This window comes from Melanaphis sacchari, unplaced genomic scaffold (assembly GCF_002803265.2).
Source record: "Melanaphis sacchari strain LSU unplaced genomic scaffold, SCAv2.0 Contig134_pilon_pilon, whole genome shotgun sequence".
Lineage (NCBI taxonomy): Eukaryota > Metazoa > Arthropoda > Insecta > Hemiptera > Aphididae > Melanaphis > Melanaphis sacchari.
In genome coordinates, this window is record NW_020270560.1 from 232,730 (window position 1) to 250,284 (window position 17,555).

The 17,555-nt window shown below is 25.0% G+C and overlaps 1 protein-coding gene across 3 annotated transcripts; it reads left to right on the forward strand.

Moving 5' to 3' along the window:
• Positions 1 to 536: 536 nt before the first annotated feature.
• On the forward strand, positions 537 to 16,210 carry LOC112591433 (prostatic acid phosphatase). Of its 3 annotated transcripts, none has more exons than XM_025335250.1 (10): positions 537 to 834; positions 2,996 to 3,248; positions 4,144 to 4,245; positions 6,878 to 7,123; positions 7,213 to 7,401; positions 8,806 to 8,929; positions 9,657 to 9,874; positions 9,948 to 10,119; positions 11,327 to 11,422; positions 15,379 to 16,210. In XM_025335250.1, exons 2-10 carry the CDS (start codon positions 3,141 to 3,143, stop codon positions 15,495 to 15,497), a joined length of 1,374 nt encoding a protein of 457 aa, XP_025191035.1. In that variant the 5' UTR covers positions 537 to 834; positions 2,996 to 3,140; the 3' UTR covers positions 15,498 to 16,210. The 3 variants fall into 3 exon arrangements, with proteins under 3 accessions (XP_025191035.1, XP_025191036.1, XP_025191037.1); XM_025335251.1 differs by lacking the exon at positions 537 to 834 and adding an exon at positions 906 to 923; XM_025335252.1 differs by lacking the exons at positions 537 to 834; positions 15,379 to 16,210 and adding an exon at positions 12,757 to 12,892 and having other exon boundaries at positions 2,597 to 3,248.
• The last annotated feature ends 1,345 nt before the right edge of the window (positions 16,211 to 17,555 follow it).

A 17,555-nucleotide genomic window follows, 5' to 3' on the forward strand; every position in this document is an offset into this window, starting at 1 on the left:
GTTAATAAATAATAAGACACGGAAAATATTTAAATCGGTTTATACGCTAATACTCAATGCTACTACGACAAAGCCTGCTTGAAAGGGCTTTCAATAATAACCATATTTTATATTAGAACTGATTGTCGTTTTGATAGGCGTTATTTAAAAGAAAATGTGGAAAAATAACTAAAAAAAAAAAATGCAATATGCCTTGGAAATCAAAAATGAACTTCTTGAATCAAAAACCAAAAAATACACAAATATGCGACATAAATTACAAAATCGTTATATTGACATTACGTGAAATTCTGTTTCTAGTTAGCTTGTTTATACGATTTTACAAAATATACATATGCAAATCCAGGAAGTCATCTGCCACGCATAATTTGAATTACATTGTCATCGTTCTACCGACTAATACCCACCGCATAACAGCAATACATAATATATATTATTATTCGCCTCCAAATTTAGCACCAGAGAGCGTATTCTTTTTCATACGCAGCGTCGTCGTCGGTAGATATAATCTATTGTTGGGTAGGTACACGCGAGCGCAGCTTCATTACAATTTATCACTCGTCGTCGTCGCCGTCGCCGTCGTCGTCGTCATCAGTCGGTTCGACTCGACCCGGTCGCGATATACCTACCTACATTGCAGTTTCGGCGTGTCTCTCCGTCTTTGCAGTGACAAAATTATTTCCGCTTTCGGATTTCGCCCGCCGCGAACTGTAACGCGAGATCGCAAGTACCTTTACAATTGCCGAACGCCAATATAATAATATAATAATATCATCATAAAATATTATATTATTATATCTTTATACGTAATACATTTTACTTATAAATATCGAGGTAAACGATCAACGAGATCACATATTATAATATTATTATAATCAGACACGGATCCAGAAAAAATCTGAGAGCAAACAATTTTTTTATCGGTACTTTATTCATAAATAAAATTTTTTTTCAAAATAGTATGTATAAGTAATCAATGTAATAAATAAATTAATGATTATTTAATATAATATAATATTTATTAATAAAATAATAAAATCTAAACGTCTATTTACCTTGTATAATATATTATATTACCAGACGTATATGTGATTTGAAATATAGTAATATCAGGATTTGTAGAATTATAAAAAAAATGTGAGGAATAATATGTCTGGAAGGGGGGCCTGGGGCCCTAGAACACCTCCCTGGATCCGTCCCTGATTATAATTCTACACTAAATAAAATATAACACATTCAGATATTATGTATCTTAATATACCTATACGCAACTTTAGGTATAACGCACCGTACACACAATAATTATGCAAATAATATTATGGTTGAAGGGGGCCGAGATTAATATTACAATTTCAAAATAATATTGGCTATATTGTTTATTTATGTTTGTATAGAGCAGTAGCATAGCTACCCTCGTCAGCGCCCCGAAGCAAAATATGTTTTTCGATCTACCTAATATAAATTAAACTCTTCGACTTTTGTCATTAAAATATTGCTAAGATAAAATTTATATATTTTTTTATAAAACACCCAATCACATTTATATCACATAAAACATTTTGTTTCAAATTAAATAAAAATAAATTTGTGCCCTTAGGCAATTGCCTCTGTTTCTCCTACGGCGGATTCAGCAGGGAGGGCGAAGGATCGCCTTCTGTAAGCTGTGTTTTATTTAGGAAAAAATAAAAATATTAGTTGATAACTTTATTTTTTGCTTTTTCCATTTTATAGTAAAACTTACACGTACCTATATATAAGTTATTTTTAATATTCATCCCCTCTTCCATCTCGGTCTGGATCCGCCTATGCCCTGCGGTAACTACGCCACTGATATAGAGACATTTTGATACGTTTTGTCGTTTTGAACAATGGGAGAAGGGGCATATATCCACCATAAGTCATAATTCTTTCGCCCTGTCCTTTTTTTGTGTGCACCACTGAAACAGTCTGTATCGTATACAATTTCCGTTCTCATATTCATAGGTACTCATTTCGTAAAACATAAATACAGTGACAGGACTTTCAAAATGTTACTTCGTGGCGAATTGTTGAGAAGAATATTTTACCTATATTCAAAATCATTTTTCTGTAATAAAAATATAAGTATATGTAGACTGTTTTTCGATTTACACTTTATTATTACTTATAGCCACCTAGGTACCTATACAAACGTGAAAATTTGAAGCCGAGTACGTCCTACACCATTTTACAAAATAAAATAGTTAAATATTCTTATTCAACATAATAATAGTCATTTTGACATAGTCCACGTACCCTTGACCCATTCCCTTGCCACGGACAGAAAATCCATCACTGAATACAATAATCTACAGGTAACGTTGTTGTCGTCGGCCCGGTGATAATAAAATTAAAAACGGCCGCCGCCTTGTCAACGATAGTAATAATAATAATAATAGTAGTAATAATAATAATAATAATAATAATAATAGTAGTAATAATAAATAATAATAATAATAATAATAATAATAATAATAGTAATAATAATAATAATAATAATAATTGGCAGTTAAGCATCTGTTAGCGGTGTTTGGCGCGAGCCAACTGCTACGCAAGATAATGAACAATGATATTATAATCTCAAATCGTGTGTTTAGCAGCTGCATGTGGCGTAACTATAGTTGATAACGATTATAAAATTTAATAATAATAACAACGTTATGTTTTAACGTTTCACGGTAAAACAATCGGAGACATTATTTCGCGCGGAGCACAGTTTTTCGCGACAGCCACCGCCATCGTCATCGCCTCGTGAAGTCGCGAAATGAAAACGAAAAAAAAAAATTAAACAAATATTTACATTTCCATGTTCCGTTATAAGTTAGACAGTCTCCTATTGTGTGGTTCTGTTATTTGTTTAACGTTTAATAATAAATTATTGTTCGGCACGCATATGCATACACATTTAGCTTATAGTCGCGCGAATTACGTCTCTTTAAAAACGATGTTTGAAAAATGACATGTTTGTTAAACGCAGGCCACAATATGTGCAACAAGCCAACCCGTCATGATATGAATATTAAATAAAAACTGCAATAGGTACCTCCTATTCGAAATCGGATCACTCTACAGGACTGATATAATCGTATTTGTTTTACCTACCTATCGTCTTACGCGATACGATGCATTTAACACTGTTGCTGACGGCCATCTCATTTGTGACGACCGATGTCTGTTTTGCCACCGATCCACTGGCCCAAGAGTATGGTGAGCTAGTGTTTTCGTCTTTGGTGAGTACTTAATTTACTTATTTATTTACTTATGCGAATTAGTGTAGGTGCGTAGGTAGGTACTAGTCAAATTACAATTTGGTGAAAACAATAAAATATCTTATCTAATCCAGGTAAGAATTTTAATTGGTTATTAACGTTATAGTCAACTTTTCTATATTATATAGGTTTATACAATTCACAACAAAAACATGCATTGGATCTAAAAATTAATATTGTACTATACTTACATATGTACAAATATTGGATACTTCTTTGTTTTAATTTATAGTAGAGTCAGGTTCTTTGGATACATATTGATGCTACACATCCAGCAATTTAACTCTTTTTATTTTCAGTGATAACGACAAAATAATTAGAAAATAGCATATAAAATTAATTCAATTGATAATCCTAATTAACATATTCTACATTTCTGTTATTTATTTCAAAAAAATTCTAAACAAGGCATTTAGGAAATCTTTTCTGCCAATATAAAAATAGGTACTAAAAAAACTAGTTGATATTATAATGATAATATAGTAATTTACGTGGTATATTTATATGCAGTATAGGAAAATATATTGTATAATAATATTTTTGTAATTTATTACATATTATTACATAAAAATATATTTAAAAAAAATTTTTATAATAGTATGCCCATAATTTAAAGTATTTTTATTTTTATTTACAAATCTCAAAAACTGCTTCTTATTTTGAATTATTGGAACTTGAATGTAATTTAAAATATCTAATAATATTTATTTATTGTTCTTTGACTTACTACAAATTAAGTCATGACTTTTATAATATACTTAATGGTATAATATATGTTTATCTAAATCAACATTTTAATTTAAAGTTTTATTGCTATCTATTTATTTATCTGATTATTATTTAATTTTAATTTTAGCTTTATAGACATGGTGATCGAGCAATAACTGATTTATCTTACCCAAATGATCCTTATAGAAATAAATCCTACTGGATCATGGGTTTTGGACAATTGACTAATGTAAGTTTTTTTTCATAAAAATATTTAAAAAAAAAAAGATTGTTGAGATATTAATCTTGGTATCAATACTTAGTAAAAATACTTCTATTTTCATACTTTTATGTTTTTAGTACATTTTTAACCGAAGTAATATTTTAAAATTATACCCTCCTGTGAGAGATATAATATGTCAAGTAAAATAACAATGGTAATAACTAATAACACTAATAACTTATTACTTATTATTAGGGCCCAGATTAAAATGCACTTAAAACCATACAAATATGCTCTAAAAAATAGCCAAAAATGACCTTAAAATGCCATATATTTTTAGTATTTTTTTAATATTTTTTTTTTTTTTACACAAATTGTAATTTATAAATGAGCTATAGGTATAATTATTATTTATTAATTTATTATTTTATTAAAAAAACTGAAAATTTTAAATATTGACTGCTATGATGTTGACACACATATGTTTTGGACATTTTTGAAGAAATATTATTCATCCTAAACATACCAAAATATATATTAAAATCTATGTAAAATATTAGCATTCTAAGTATGCTATTATATTTACTAAGTTTTGAGCATTGCATTGAGTAATAATATATTGTTTAATATGTTCAAACACCAAAGATTTTCTATTGTCTGAAAGAATATTTTTGAACGTGGAAAAGCTCCTTTCGATATCCACGGATGTAATAGGGGCAAATTTCATGTGACAAATATCGTTTGAAGTTAATTCTTCTGATATTTTTGTATGAGAAGTTTCCTTGTCTTCTAAAATGTTTGCAATTGTTTCTATTACAGTATAACCACCATTTTTTTCTAAAAGGTTTCAAATTTTTTTCTTTATTACTTTGCCTTGATTACTTGTATTTGTATTATTTAAAATATAAGTTTTCGCATTATTTACAATACCAATTGCCTCAGTTAGGGGTATTACTGATGCTTCGAGGCGTTTTATACTACTTAGTATATTTCCATAGTTTGCTTTTATGAATATTAAGTTTGCTTCAATTTCTATGTCTGCCATTAAACATTGTGCTTTTTTGATAACTATGGCATCGTTTTCTTCAAGTGCATTAATGACCGTTTTAATAAAATTAAAATGGTCACAGTAGTATATTGAAGCTTCTATCTAAGTACCCCAACGTGTCAGTATTGGTTGAGATGGTAAAGGAATAGTCGGTCCCATGCTTTTAAATTTTAAAACTCTTGAAGGTGCTTTAAAAAAAAATTTTTTTACATTGGATATCAGTGCATCTACCTAAGGAAAATGTTCACACACTTCTTCAGCTACCCTATGTAAACCATGTGCGAGGCAAGTGACATGTTCCATTTTCGAGTATAAAGCTTTAATGTTCTTACCTGCTTTAACCATATACGGAGCTGCATCACTGACGAACAATAAAACATTATCATGTTTCACTCTGTTTGGCCAAACAATAGCCATTGATCTGTCAAATAATTTCGTAATAGTTCTATTATTAGCTTTTTCCAGTACTTCGCAATTTAATAAAAAAGATTTTCCTGGATCAGATATTTCCAATATACCAACTATTACATTGGCCACATAACAGCCTTCGATGTCAGAGGTCTCATCAATACTGACCCATATTTTTTTATTTTCAAAGTACTTTTGAATAGAATTAATAGTTTCATTAAAAAATCGATCTACATAATTCTTTTGTAATGTAGACTCATCTGGTATATTTTTGGCTGTATATTTTTCTAAAAAGTTGCAAAATAATTTGTTCTTCAATTTATTGAATGGAATATTCGCAGATAGCATAGCCATATAAAGTTCTTTATTAAACGAATAATACCCATTGCTTAACGCCTTAACATGTCACTTAAAAATTTTTGTGGTTTTTCATTTTTTTTTATTGTTCATCGATGTTAATGCATTAATATGTTTTTGTCTTGATATATGTTGCTGAATTAAAATTTTTTTTTCAACCACGACTTTAATATTTCAAATTTTACAAAGTAAAATAGTCCCATCTGTTGTAAAGACGTCTCTTCCAAATTCGTTTACGTAGTCACGCAAGTGAGAAGAAGTAGATGATTTTATTTTAGTCATTATTTAACACACTATTTAACACATTAAAATCACTAACACACGTAATATGACCAACGACTGCATTTAACACGAACTGACTGATTATTTATTATTTGACCGAATATGGATGACGCTCCACAGTCAATAATAAATTAAGATAAGATAAAAACTGAATAAAAAAAAAATTGACAATGTGTATGGAAAAACCCGATAAACCGTCTTAATTTTATATCTATATTGAACAAATATACATTAAAAACCAACAAAATGACCCAATAATGCTAAAAATGAAAAAACGTTGAAATATGCAAAATAAAATTTGTAGCTTTCAAACCCTCGTTACATGAAACAAATTATGTACTTAGAAAGCATTGTGTATAATCAACCAAAAAAATATGCACTTTGCATTGAAATCTGGGCCCTACTTATTAATAATAAGTTATAATTAATAATCTCAAGTTATTGATACTGCTTAAATATTATAAAGTAAAAGTTAAAGTATTGGATAGTTTATTTTTATATTGGCATACATTATAATTATTTAAATGTATTCTCTAGGTAATTATGTATATTTTATAATTTTAGCAAGGAAAAAGTAGACATTTTGAATTTGGAAAATGGATAAGAAATAGATATAGTGATTTTTTACCTGTTAAATATTCAAATGAAGATATATATATTCGTAGTACTAGTGTGGATCGTGCTTTAATGAGTGCTGCTGCTAATCTAGCTGGTTTATACAAACCATCTGGAGAACAAATATGGAACAACAATTTAGGAACTTTATGGCAACCAATCCCTATTCATTCTACTCCTCGAGATCTCGACGAAGTAAATTTTTTAAATATTTTATGCTGTATTTTATAAATTGTTTATTTTTTGTATTAATTAGAATTAATTTAAATATATTAATTTTTCAGTCTTTGTCGTTTGGTAATAATTGTCCTCAGTTCAAAAAAAATTTTGATGACCTACAAAATTTACCAGAAATTAAAAAATTTAATGAAGATCACCAGAAATTATACAATTACCTTAAAGAAAACAGTGGCATGAATTTTACTAATCCAATTGATGACTCATTAACTTTATATGATATATTATTGGTTGAGGTAACTATCATTTATTTTTTAAAAATTATTAAAAAATAAATTATAAAAATTAAATTAAGCTCAATAATAAATTACTTAGTTCTCATAAATAATTTCAATAAATATGTAGCCAAAATTTGTTTAGTTGATTATCAATCCAAAAAAAAAAAAATTTTTTGTTTGAAGATCGGTCAAAAAAAAATATTATATATTAAAACAAAAACAAAAAAATATGTATAAATATTAATTGTAAAAAATCACTAATAAATATATTTAAGGTTATTTTGGGTTGATTGGTCACATTGTTATATAGTTCTCAATTATCATAATTATTATGATATGATATAAATTAATATAACATATATATATATATATTAATGTGTACAAATTTAAAATTTAAATATCAAACTTGTGTTATAAAACTACTACTTAATATCAGTGTCTCAATTTTACGTTTGGGAGCCCATGTGAAAAAGCATAACAGAGGGTTTTTTTTAAACAACTGTCACCAAATCATAAAAGCTTATAAATTAACCTCTTAACTATATATACATCATATACAGTACTAATACAGATTAATTTTTATCAAAAAGTTAAAAAATAATTAAGTTTTTTATTTGGAAATAAAATAATCCCACTCATTTTTTTTTTAATTACCTTAAACTTTAAAAATCTTTAATTTACTAAATAAAACCTCTTTAGTCCAGCAGTCATAAACTATAAAATTGATTTTTTTATCTTATTTATTTTTTAATATCAGAAATTTTTTTAAATAATTAACAATAGGTAACTAAAATATTTTTTGTGCGAGTTTCTATGAAAATTAAACCATTACCTGCAGTTAGAAAGTGTTATCAGGGTAAAATATGGTTTTTACAATTTGTTTTAATAACTAGAAATTATTAAAAATTATGAGTTTAATAAAAATAAAATATAATATAATATGATTTAAAAAACGGTTTTAGTATTTCTTTTTCAGTGATCACATTATGATAATAATATTCAATCTGAATAACAGAAGCTTATTCTTAATAAGTTAATGGATAAGTAGTAATAATAATATTGAAAATAATCGCGAACTGTAGTTAAAATGTATTATTACAATATTAAATTTTAATAATTTAAATACTTCTGCTTCTCAGTATAACTTAGTTATTAACTGCTATCAATAATTATTATTATAAAAAATAATATTCTTTTGTTTGATTAATAAATATACAGAAAAATAGATAATAGGTACCTTAAAGTGTGTTATAAAAGCATATAATTTAAAAACAGAGGGGGTCCTTTTATGTTTATTAGGTCTGTTTGCAGTGCATATTTTGCACATCTGGAAGTCGTGACAATGCTTAATATTGATTATACATTTTAATGTAAATAGTATTGAAATGGTTAATTTATTTGTGTTATTTATTTATTTTTTAGACACAGTTTAATTATACTTTACCCAATTGGACCAATTCTGTATTCCCTGAAAAATTAAGAGAAGTTTCTGAATTGTCATTTCTATTACCAACATATACTCCAATATTGAAGAAACTCAGTTGTGGTATGTGTAAATTTACCAATCATTAAAAATTAAAAAGTATAATAGCTTATAAATAATAATTATATGAAAAAAAGTATTAGGTACATTTATTAATATTTAATTGAATACTCAAAACAACGTACAACTATAAAACTGTTGTATTTAATTTAATATAGATATGTATTTAAAAAATATACTTTGTATTAAAAGTGTAAATTATCTGTTAAGTATTGCATTTATCATAAATATTTTGTATAATTGGTATTTGTATAGTTGATATAATACTTCTTTATTTTTTCCTTATTTTTTTTATTAATAGTATAATAATAATTGTTTTATTCAAAACAAATTGTTAAAAATAATATTTTATAATATATATTAACTATTAAAGGAAATAGCAAAGTTAATAACTTATGTTCTTATGTTTGTTAATAAATCAATTATATACCTAGTATTAAAAAATGTATTTACTCAATATTCATAGACCATTGGATTAATAACAAATATCTGATGAGTCATTAAGTTAAAAGAATAAGTTCTATTAGTTTTAAATTTTAATATTACTTTAATATCAATTTTTTATCTAGTCTTAATGAGGGCACTAAATATGTGGTACTTATTAAAATTATAGCTATTTTATTATAATTTATATTTTTTCTTGAATTAAAATTATTAATTATATATTTTCTTAACTTAACCTATACAAAATCAATAAATATTTATGATAGTTTAATATGCTTTTTTTCAGGTGTATTGCTTAATGAAATTGTTGATAATATGAAACAAAAACGAAATGGAACCATGAAAACTGATTATAAATTATGGGTGTACTCGGCTCATGATACCAATGTAGCTGGGTTATTGCATTCTTTAAATGTGTATGATTATAAATTACCACCTTATGCTGCTGCAGTGTTTTTAGAACTCAGAAAGAGTAAAAACTCAAATAATACTTATGTTGTTACTGTTAGTCATTACATTATTTAACATTTTAAATTATATGTCAACTAAAATGTAATTAATTATTTACATTTTAAAGGTATCATATAGAAACACTTCTACTCATGATCCTTATTTGCTTCATGTTCCGGGATGTGATTCAATAGCATGTGATCTAGACCAGTTTATTGATGTTGTGAATCCAATTCTACTGACAGATTGGTATAAAGAATGCAATAAATCTGATGAAAACAATGTTTTGATTTATTTTGGTAAGTTTTTGTCCTATTTTTCATAATCTTAATCCAAAATATTTTAAAATAACTTTAAAATAGTTTTATTTATTTGCTTTAAATACAATATATATTTTAGTATATATTATGTTAAGGTTTCTTTTTCTTATTATTAAATCCACCACAAATTAGTTATTAATTGACTAAAAGTTTGTCGAAAAAAATGTCAACATAAGAAGAGTTAGATTTAAATTTTTCTAATTTTTTTAAAATATTAGCTTTAAATTTTATTTTTGGTACCCAAAACATATTAAACTATAAAATGTACTATAAATGTCAATGGTTATGTTGAATATTTAACCCAAAATTTCTTTAAAATTATTTTATTTTTTTTAATTAAATCTGATTAGCGATAAATAAAATTTATTTTTCTTTTTATTGACAAAATTATAATGAGTATATTAAATACTATAAATTCATTTATATAATTTTTCATTAAATATGTATTATAAAATGCTTAAAAATGTTGTATAATATTAATATAGTTTGATTAAATGATTCTGGGTCAATCGACTACAACCATTCGACCAACAAGATAATCAACCGACAACCAAAATACCGGCAATAATATACGATGTAGTGATGGATAACGATCAACGATATATATTTGACATCGATATCAATTTACAATATTATTCGATATATTACAATATCGTAATGATTAAATTGAAATCATTATTTTTAGTCTTTACTATAAACAAGTGCGAATTTTCAAAATGTTTGGTAATATTTACTATTATAATATTTGGGAGTCTTGAACCATACTTAAATCATATTATATTTATTTTTTTAATTAATTATGGGTGGATTTTTAAAATACAAATATAAATTAAACGTAAAATTAATTTATTGCATATATTTTAGTCGGTATTTTGGTTGTCGGTTGATTGTCTATCTCCTGATTAAATATACTATGTATGTGAAATAATATATACCTAAAAAAAAATAATAATTCAAACTTCTAATACTTGAAAAAATAATAAAATCAACAAAAGAATTTTCTTTATAAATTGACATAGCATATTTTCAAATCATTTATTTGTTGGTATGTAGAAGATTACAATAGATATGTGTAGTAGGTATCTATATTTTTTAAATGATAAATATTTCACACACATTTTTATATGAATATAATAACAACTGTTTTATTTAATTACTATTTTGTACTTATTTTATTTTATTTTAGGAATTATTGCAGTAATATTAATAGCTGTTTCTATTATATTTTTCACATTGAACAAAAAATACTTCATCTGCTATTGTGGCAGAAATTATCAAAAATGTATGTATAAAAAAATAATTAATACTTAATACTTATTATAATAGTATTTTTATTTATATTTAATAATATTAGAATGCTTTATTTGTTTCAAATATTATTAGTATTTTACTTTATTATTATGATTTATTTATTTTTTAGTTAAAATATACAGTCAAATAATTTATTTACTTTATCATCAAATATAAAATAAAATAATCTAAGAAATGGGAAATGGGAAATAATGAAAATTTTTCAATTTACTAAAATATATTTAGCATAAAGTTGAAACTTAACTTTAACTTTTAAATATATCATTTAAGTTATTTTAGTAATAATTATTTAAGAAATGTCATTAATTCAAAATTTTAAGTATGGCATTTAAATATACTCACTAGTTTTAACAGTTTTTAAATTAATTATCTTAAGTCTAGTTAATTACAAGCAAATGATACTTTATTATCAATAAATGGTACAAAAAAATATTCAATTAAATACTTATATTTTTTAATTATTATTGTACTTGTTTCATATTAATATAAATAAATTTTAAAAATATCTTTTTTTTTAAATAATGACTAAGTGTTTATTATAATTTATTATTCATTAAATATATAATAAATAATATAGCTAATAAAAACATATTGTTATTTTTGTTAATTCACTAATTTATTGTTATATGAACTAATTTTACATATTTAAAGTTTGATAAAATAAGACAAATTTTACAATTAAGTATTATTTTGTAAAATAAAAACAATAGATGTTGGGACTAAAGCTTCTTGTGTTTCCTTTATGCAAATAACATTGTAATATTTTACCCTATGGATTTCTCTGAAAACCAATTATTATTTAAGAATATTGTTAAGAGTACACTACTCTCGCATGGAGTGTCTATCTTATAAATACATAGTACTGCAAATTGTTCGATTTGAATAATCATAACTCGATCATGTTTAATATTTTAGTGAATTTACATATTTTCAATTTTAAAGCTAAGAATATTATTAAGTAAATCTTATAGGCATTATTTATATATTTATTTTTAATTGAGTTATGAACATTTTAAAATATACAAGTAATATTGATTTTTAAAATGCTCTTCATTTACTTTAAAATAAAAATATAAAAAAAAAAGCTTATGAGGTTCACTAGGTAATATTCTTACTTTTTAATTTAATAATAAATAATTTCACTATTATATTTAACAAGCCAAAGTTGAATGGATTATTCAAACATATAATTTACTATGCTATGCGTCTGAAGATAGAGATACATCATGCGGTTGCAGTGTCATCTTAATAAATTAATTTATATTACTATTATTATTGTTGTATACTTTATGTTTTTCATTTCAGTTTAAATGGCATGGACTGAAACTTTTTTTTATGCATCACGACGAATTTATTGACTAAATGTATTGAAGAAAATATCTTATTTTATATACAAAGCATGCTAAATATTTTTATATTACCTAATGGCTTAGTTTCAATATTTTATGATAGTTGATATTATTTATAGCTCATACTAAAAATGGGTGTTTATAACTTTTAACTTTAAAATTATGTTAGATAATAGATAGTATGATTAATGTGTTTTAGTAATTAGATTGTAGTGTTTGTTTTAGTATTTGAATAGAAATATAGACTCCCCATATAATGAAGTATGACTGACGCCAGTGTATCAAATCTAAAAAATTAAATAAAACTTAGAAAAATATGACTTGTTTTTATTTTTATTTTAGTATGTTAAATAGTTCTTAATCCAGTTTCAAATATTTTGAATTGTAACCACTTTAATCTCATTTAACATTGAATAGTTATTGTGAACTGTTTATTAATAACAGTGTAAATAATAATTTTATAGAGATACTTAGTGTATTAAAATTTAACAAACTATTGTATATCATTGACTTCTTTAATAAGCAACTAAAATATTTTATCAACTTCCTTATTTTTGATGTTTTTCTGTAAATTAATTTGAAACACTTAGAGCGGTTACTTATTAATACATCTTTAGGTACATACTAATATTCTTATAGTTGATATTAAATGAAACATTAACAATAGTATTATTGTTGTTTACATACAAATAATAAATATATTTGCTTTATATATAAGGTAAGTGACTAATAATTGGTTATTAGTTATTACTTGTTACTATTGAATCAGGTACTTATAAAATACTGAAATCATCATTTATTTATGTTTATCAAAGTATCAATATTCCTACAGTGCTTTAAATCCATTGATTTAATTTTTAAATGTACTTAAATAGTATCCTACAGTATTATTTTACTGTACGTGAATATGCCTGTGATCCTTCCTTTTAATTTTTACCTTTTAGAAGTTAAGGTACTGTTATTAATTTGTATTTTTCGTTCGGTTTTCAAATAATTTTTGTACTATTTAGTTATGCATAGTTTCAATCTTAAATTGCATTAGATTGGTTACCTATCTATGACTTAAGTACCTTTTTTATATTCGATATGAATTGGCAATTTCGCTTAGAATAAATAATTTAGTTTACCTATAGATAAAAACAATAAATAGCCAAAAATCCAACAATCACCTAAGCTAATTCTTGTTTTAAAAGAATCCAATACAACACGACCATCAAGTTTCAACGTATGAACATTAGAACTTGACTTATATGAGTGAAACACGATTGCGGATTGCCACTATGTGACAGAAGATTATTTTGTACCTAAGAAATCACGAATACGGACGAAATTTAATGTAACTTTACCATGTTGTGCAATGCATGCAGTGCAAATTATCAATTTTCACTTATCATCCGGATGTCTCAAATAAGTAGAAAGCAAAGAATTCACAATATCATTACCAATACTTAAATTTTAAACTTTTTTAATTTTATAGGAATTTGCTTATGAAAACTATTAAATTATTTTGATTTTCTATTTTGGTTTTTAGTAAATATTTTTAATATAATTCTATAGTTTTCTTATAAATAATTAAAATATATTAATTTAAGTATATTTTTACTAATTTATTTCTAATAAATTAAAAGTAAAATAAATGTGATTTTATAAATTACAAGTTTTAAGATATAATTTAAATTAATTTTGGCTCATTTATATTTAAGTATTTAATTGAAATTTTTAACAAAATATTATGAATTTATGTACCTACAGAATTCTTACATTTATGAAGAATTATTTATAAATTTGGCAACATTTACTCGCAATCATGTATTTTTCGAAGGTTCGTTAATATTATCTGTCTGCAACCATGTATCATTAACTTATAAACTTAGTTACCTACTTATTATAGGTAGGTACGTGATAAAAAGGTATAAGAAGAGTAGACCACATAATGTTACGTTAAATATAGGTAAAAATTGGGAAAAATTACTAACTTCCTAGTTTCGTAAAAATATTAAAAATGTGTGCTTTAATGATAAAAGGCGGTAATTTTAATTGGTACCTACCGTGTTATTATATTATCCTCGAGTGTAATTCATCCGCTCTGGCCGCTTTTATACTAGTTATCTACTGATTTGACCAGAATTCGACGTGTAAATATATTATATACCTACAATATACATGTTATTAGGTATATCGTATATATATAGGTATCAAGTGATGGGTACCTAGGTATTATTTTTTTTCCCTTAATATTTTTCTTGATAAAACAGATAAATAATTATTGTATTATAGATTGATAAAAAAAAATGTTGAAAACTGTTAGATGTGTACCTATTAACTATTAACACAAAATTAATGTTTCGATTTGACAACGCAATTATTTATACGTTTTAAGTAAATAAACAATTTTTTGAATATAAGTTCAAAATCAAAAAAACCAGGATAAGTGATGTCGCTTCTTAGGACGTGTCTATAATACATGTATACATAAATAGGTAGGATGTATCAATTCTATTAAATGTATCGTCCTGATGATTTATTATTTCGTTTTTTCTTTTACTTCCGTCCCGTTTAAACTATGTGAATGTTTCAGTGTATCATGCCGTGCCTCGGGAGGAGACCGAGACTGTGGACTTTGATCAAGACGGACGGAGTCGCGTAGCCGTCTCGTTTCGGATGAACGGCGTTGAATCGACATCCGCAGATGTGTAAATATTATATAGTACGTATCCGCAGCAGTAATAATGTGTAACGCAGAGGGCGGTGCATCAGTGATGTTTTTTGATAAGGTCATTTTTCATATAATATAATATTATGAGCGATTTTTGTAAATTGTTGAAGAATTCAATTTTTCCAAAAACTGCACGTCTTGATCGATCGTTAAGTGCCACAATTTATCCAGTGGATCCGCGTGTGTAATTGTCGTGAAATCGTCGTTTGTTTATACATTTAATATTATTATTCATCTATTAAACATAATATAGAAATATAGAATACAGGTTTTATCCATATATTATAATCATTCTGATTTTTGACCCTATCACATGCGTAAGATGGATGATAACTTTATCTGTACAATAGCTGCAGCGTAAGGTTATGATGGTTACTTGACCGTATTGTATGTAATTATTGCGTCGCTTTTGTCATATTACCAAGTATATAATATTTATACCTATCTATTATATGTCTACATAAGTTAGGTATATTAAAAATTTAATAAAAGAAAGGTTAAGCGAAACTTGGACTTTATAATTTCGTCTAGTTGCTGGTGCGCATAATGTATTAATATTATGACGTAAACTTTTGTGTTGAGAACGTGAAAGCGATAATGAAATGGTGATAGTACTATCTATGTTCGGTATGTTTTATAATATGGTAGGTATAACTTTGGATCACTAGATTAAAAAAATTTCTAGTACTTTTTTGTATATTTCTTTGCCAAGCTGTCGTCTACCGTTGGTGATTTTTAATCAGCTTAATTTGTATGTATTTTTATAAGCAGAAACAAAATACTAAATTTATTGTTGATTTGAAGAAAAAAATTACAACAATTTAAGTAATTATTTGTTAGTACCTACCTATTAGCGACTATCTAACTTGTCATTTAGTGTTTCAAAACCTTTTTTATTCGAGTTATATTTTAGATTTTAAAAAACCTCACCGAATTTCATTAATTTTTAAATTATAACTAAAGATGTTCTTTATTGTTTTGGCTATTCTGGGACTGTGTGTCTATATATAAATAGAAATAAATATCTATGCTGTATAAAATCTAAATAATTTCATTATTATACATACTTAAATCAGCTTATAATATTTAGTAACTAGAGTAATGTGCTACACATTTTTTCATGCAAAAAAGTTTTAATTTAAATTCCTAGTAAAAAATTAATTCTACAAATACAATTACTATATCCATACATAGAACCTAAATATATGTATTACATTTAATACTCAAAAATTAATTAATTATTTTTTTCACGCAGTTTTAAATTTTATTACGATGTAGGTATAAGTAATAATAATACAAAAATATAAATGACCAAATAATCACCTAGGTACTTCAAAATTAAAATTGTGCGCAAGGCATTGTACCATAAAAATTATAAATATTTTTAAGACATAATATTAAATACCTATATAGAATGATTTTTCCGAATTTAGGTGGATTTTCACCCTTATAAATATGTGATGAATCTCTTTTAATAAATTTCTTGGGTTGAAATTATTTGTTTATTCTTTTTTAAACAATTTAAGATTTTTCGTCTTCGTGTAAGGTCTTCGTACGTTTAAGAATATCTAAAAGTTTCAATTGGTATACGGGTATATAGAAACACTTACATATTATTATAAATATTATTTACATATAATATAATAACTATTAAATTATTATAATTATATCTATTATTAGATTTATAGGTATTAATTTTAAATTATCAATTAAAAATATAATAGTTATATAAATTTTTATGTTTTATGATAATAATATGATGACGTATTGACTCGACTTATTGATTATTATGACAATCGATTGTTGTTATCAAATAAAAATCAGAAATTCGTAGTAGGTTTATCATGATGTATTAATTTATAACTTTATAGCCATACAACAAGTAGACAAGAAATATCACCATATATTATATACTTTATTGTGTACACTTACACAATATATACTGTATTATTGTATGTCTGTATAATATATAGCTCTGTACTTATATTTCAAACATTTTTCGTAAAAATAAATATTATATTTAGGTAAAAAGTTTTTAC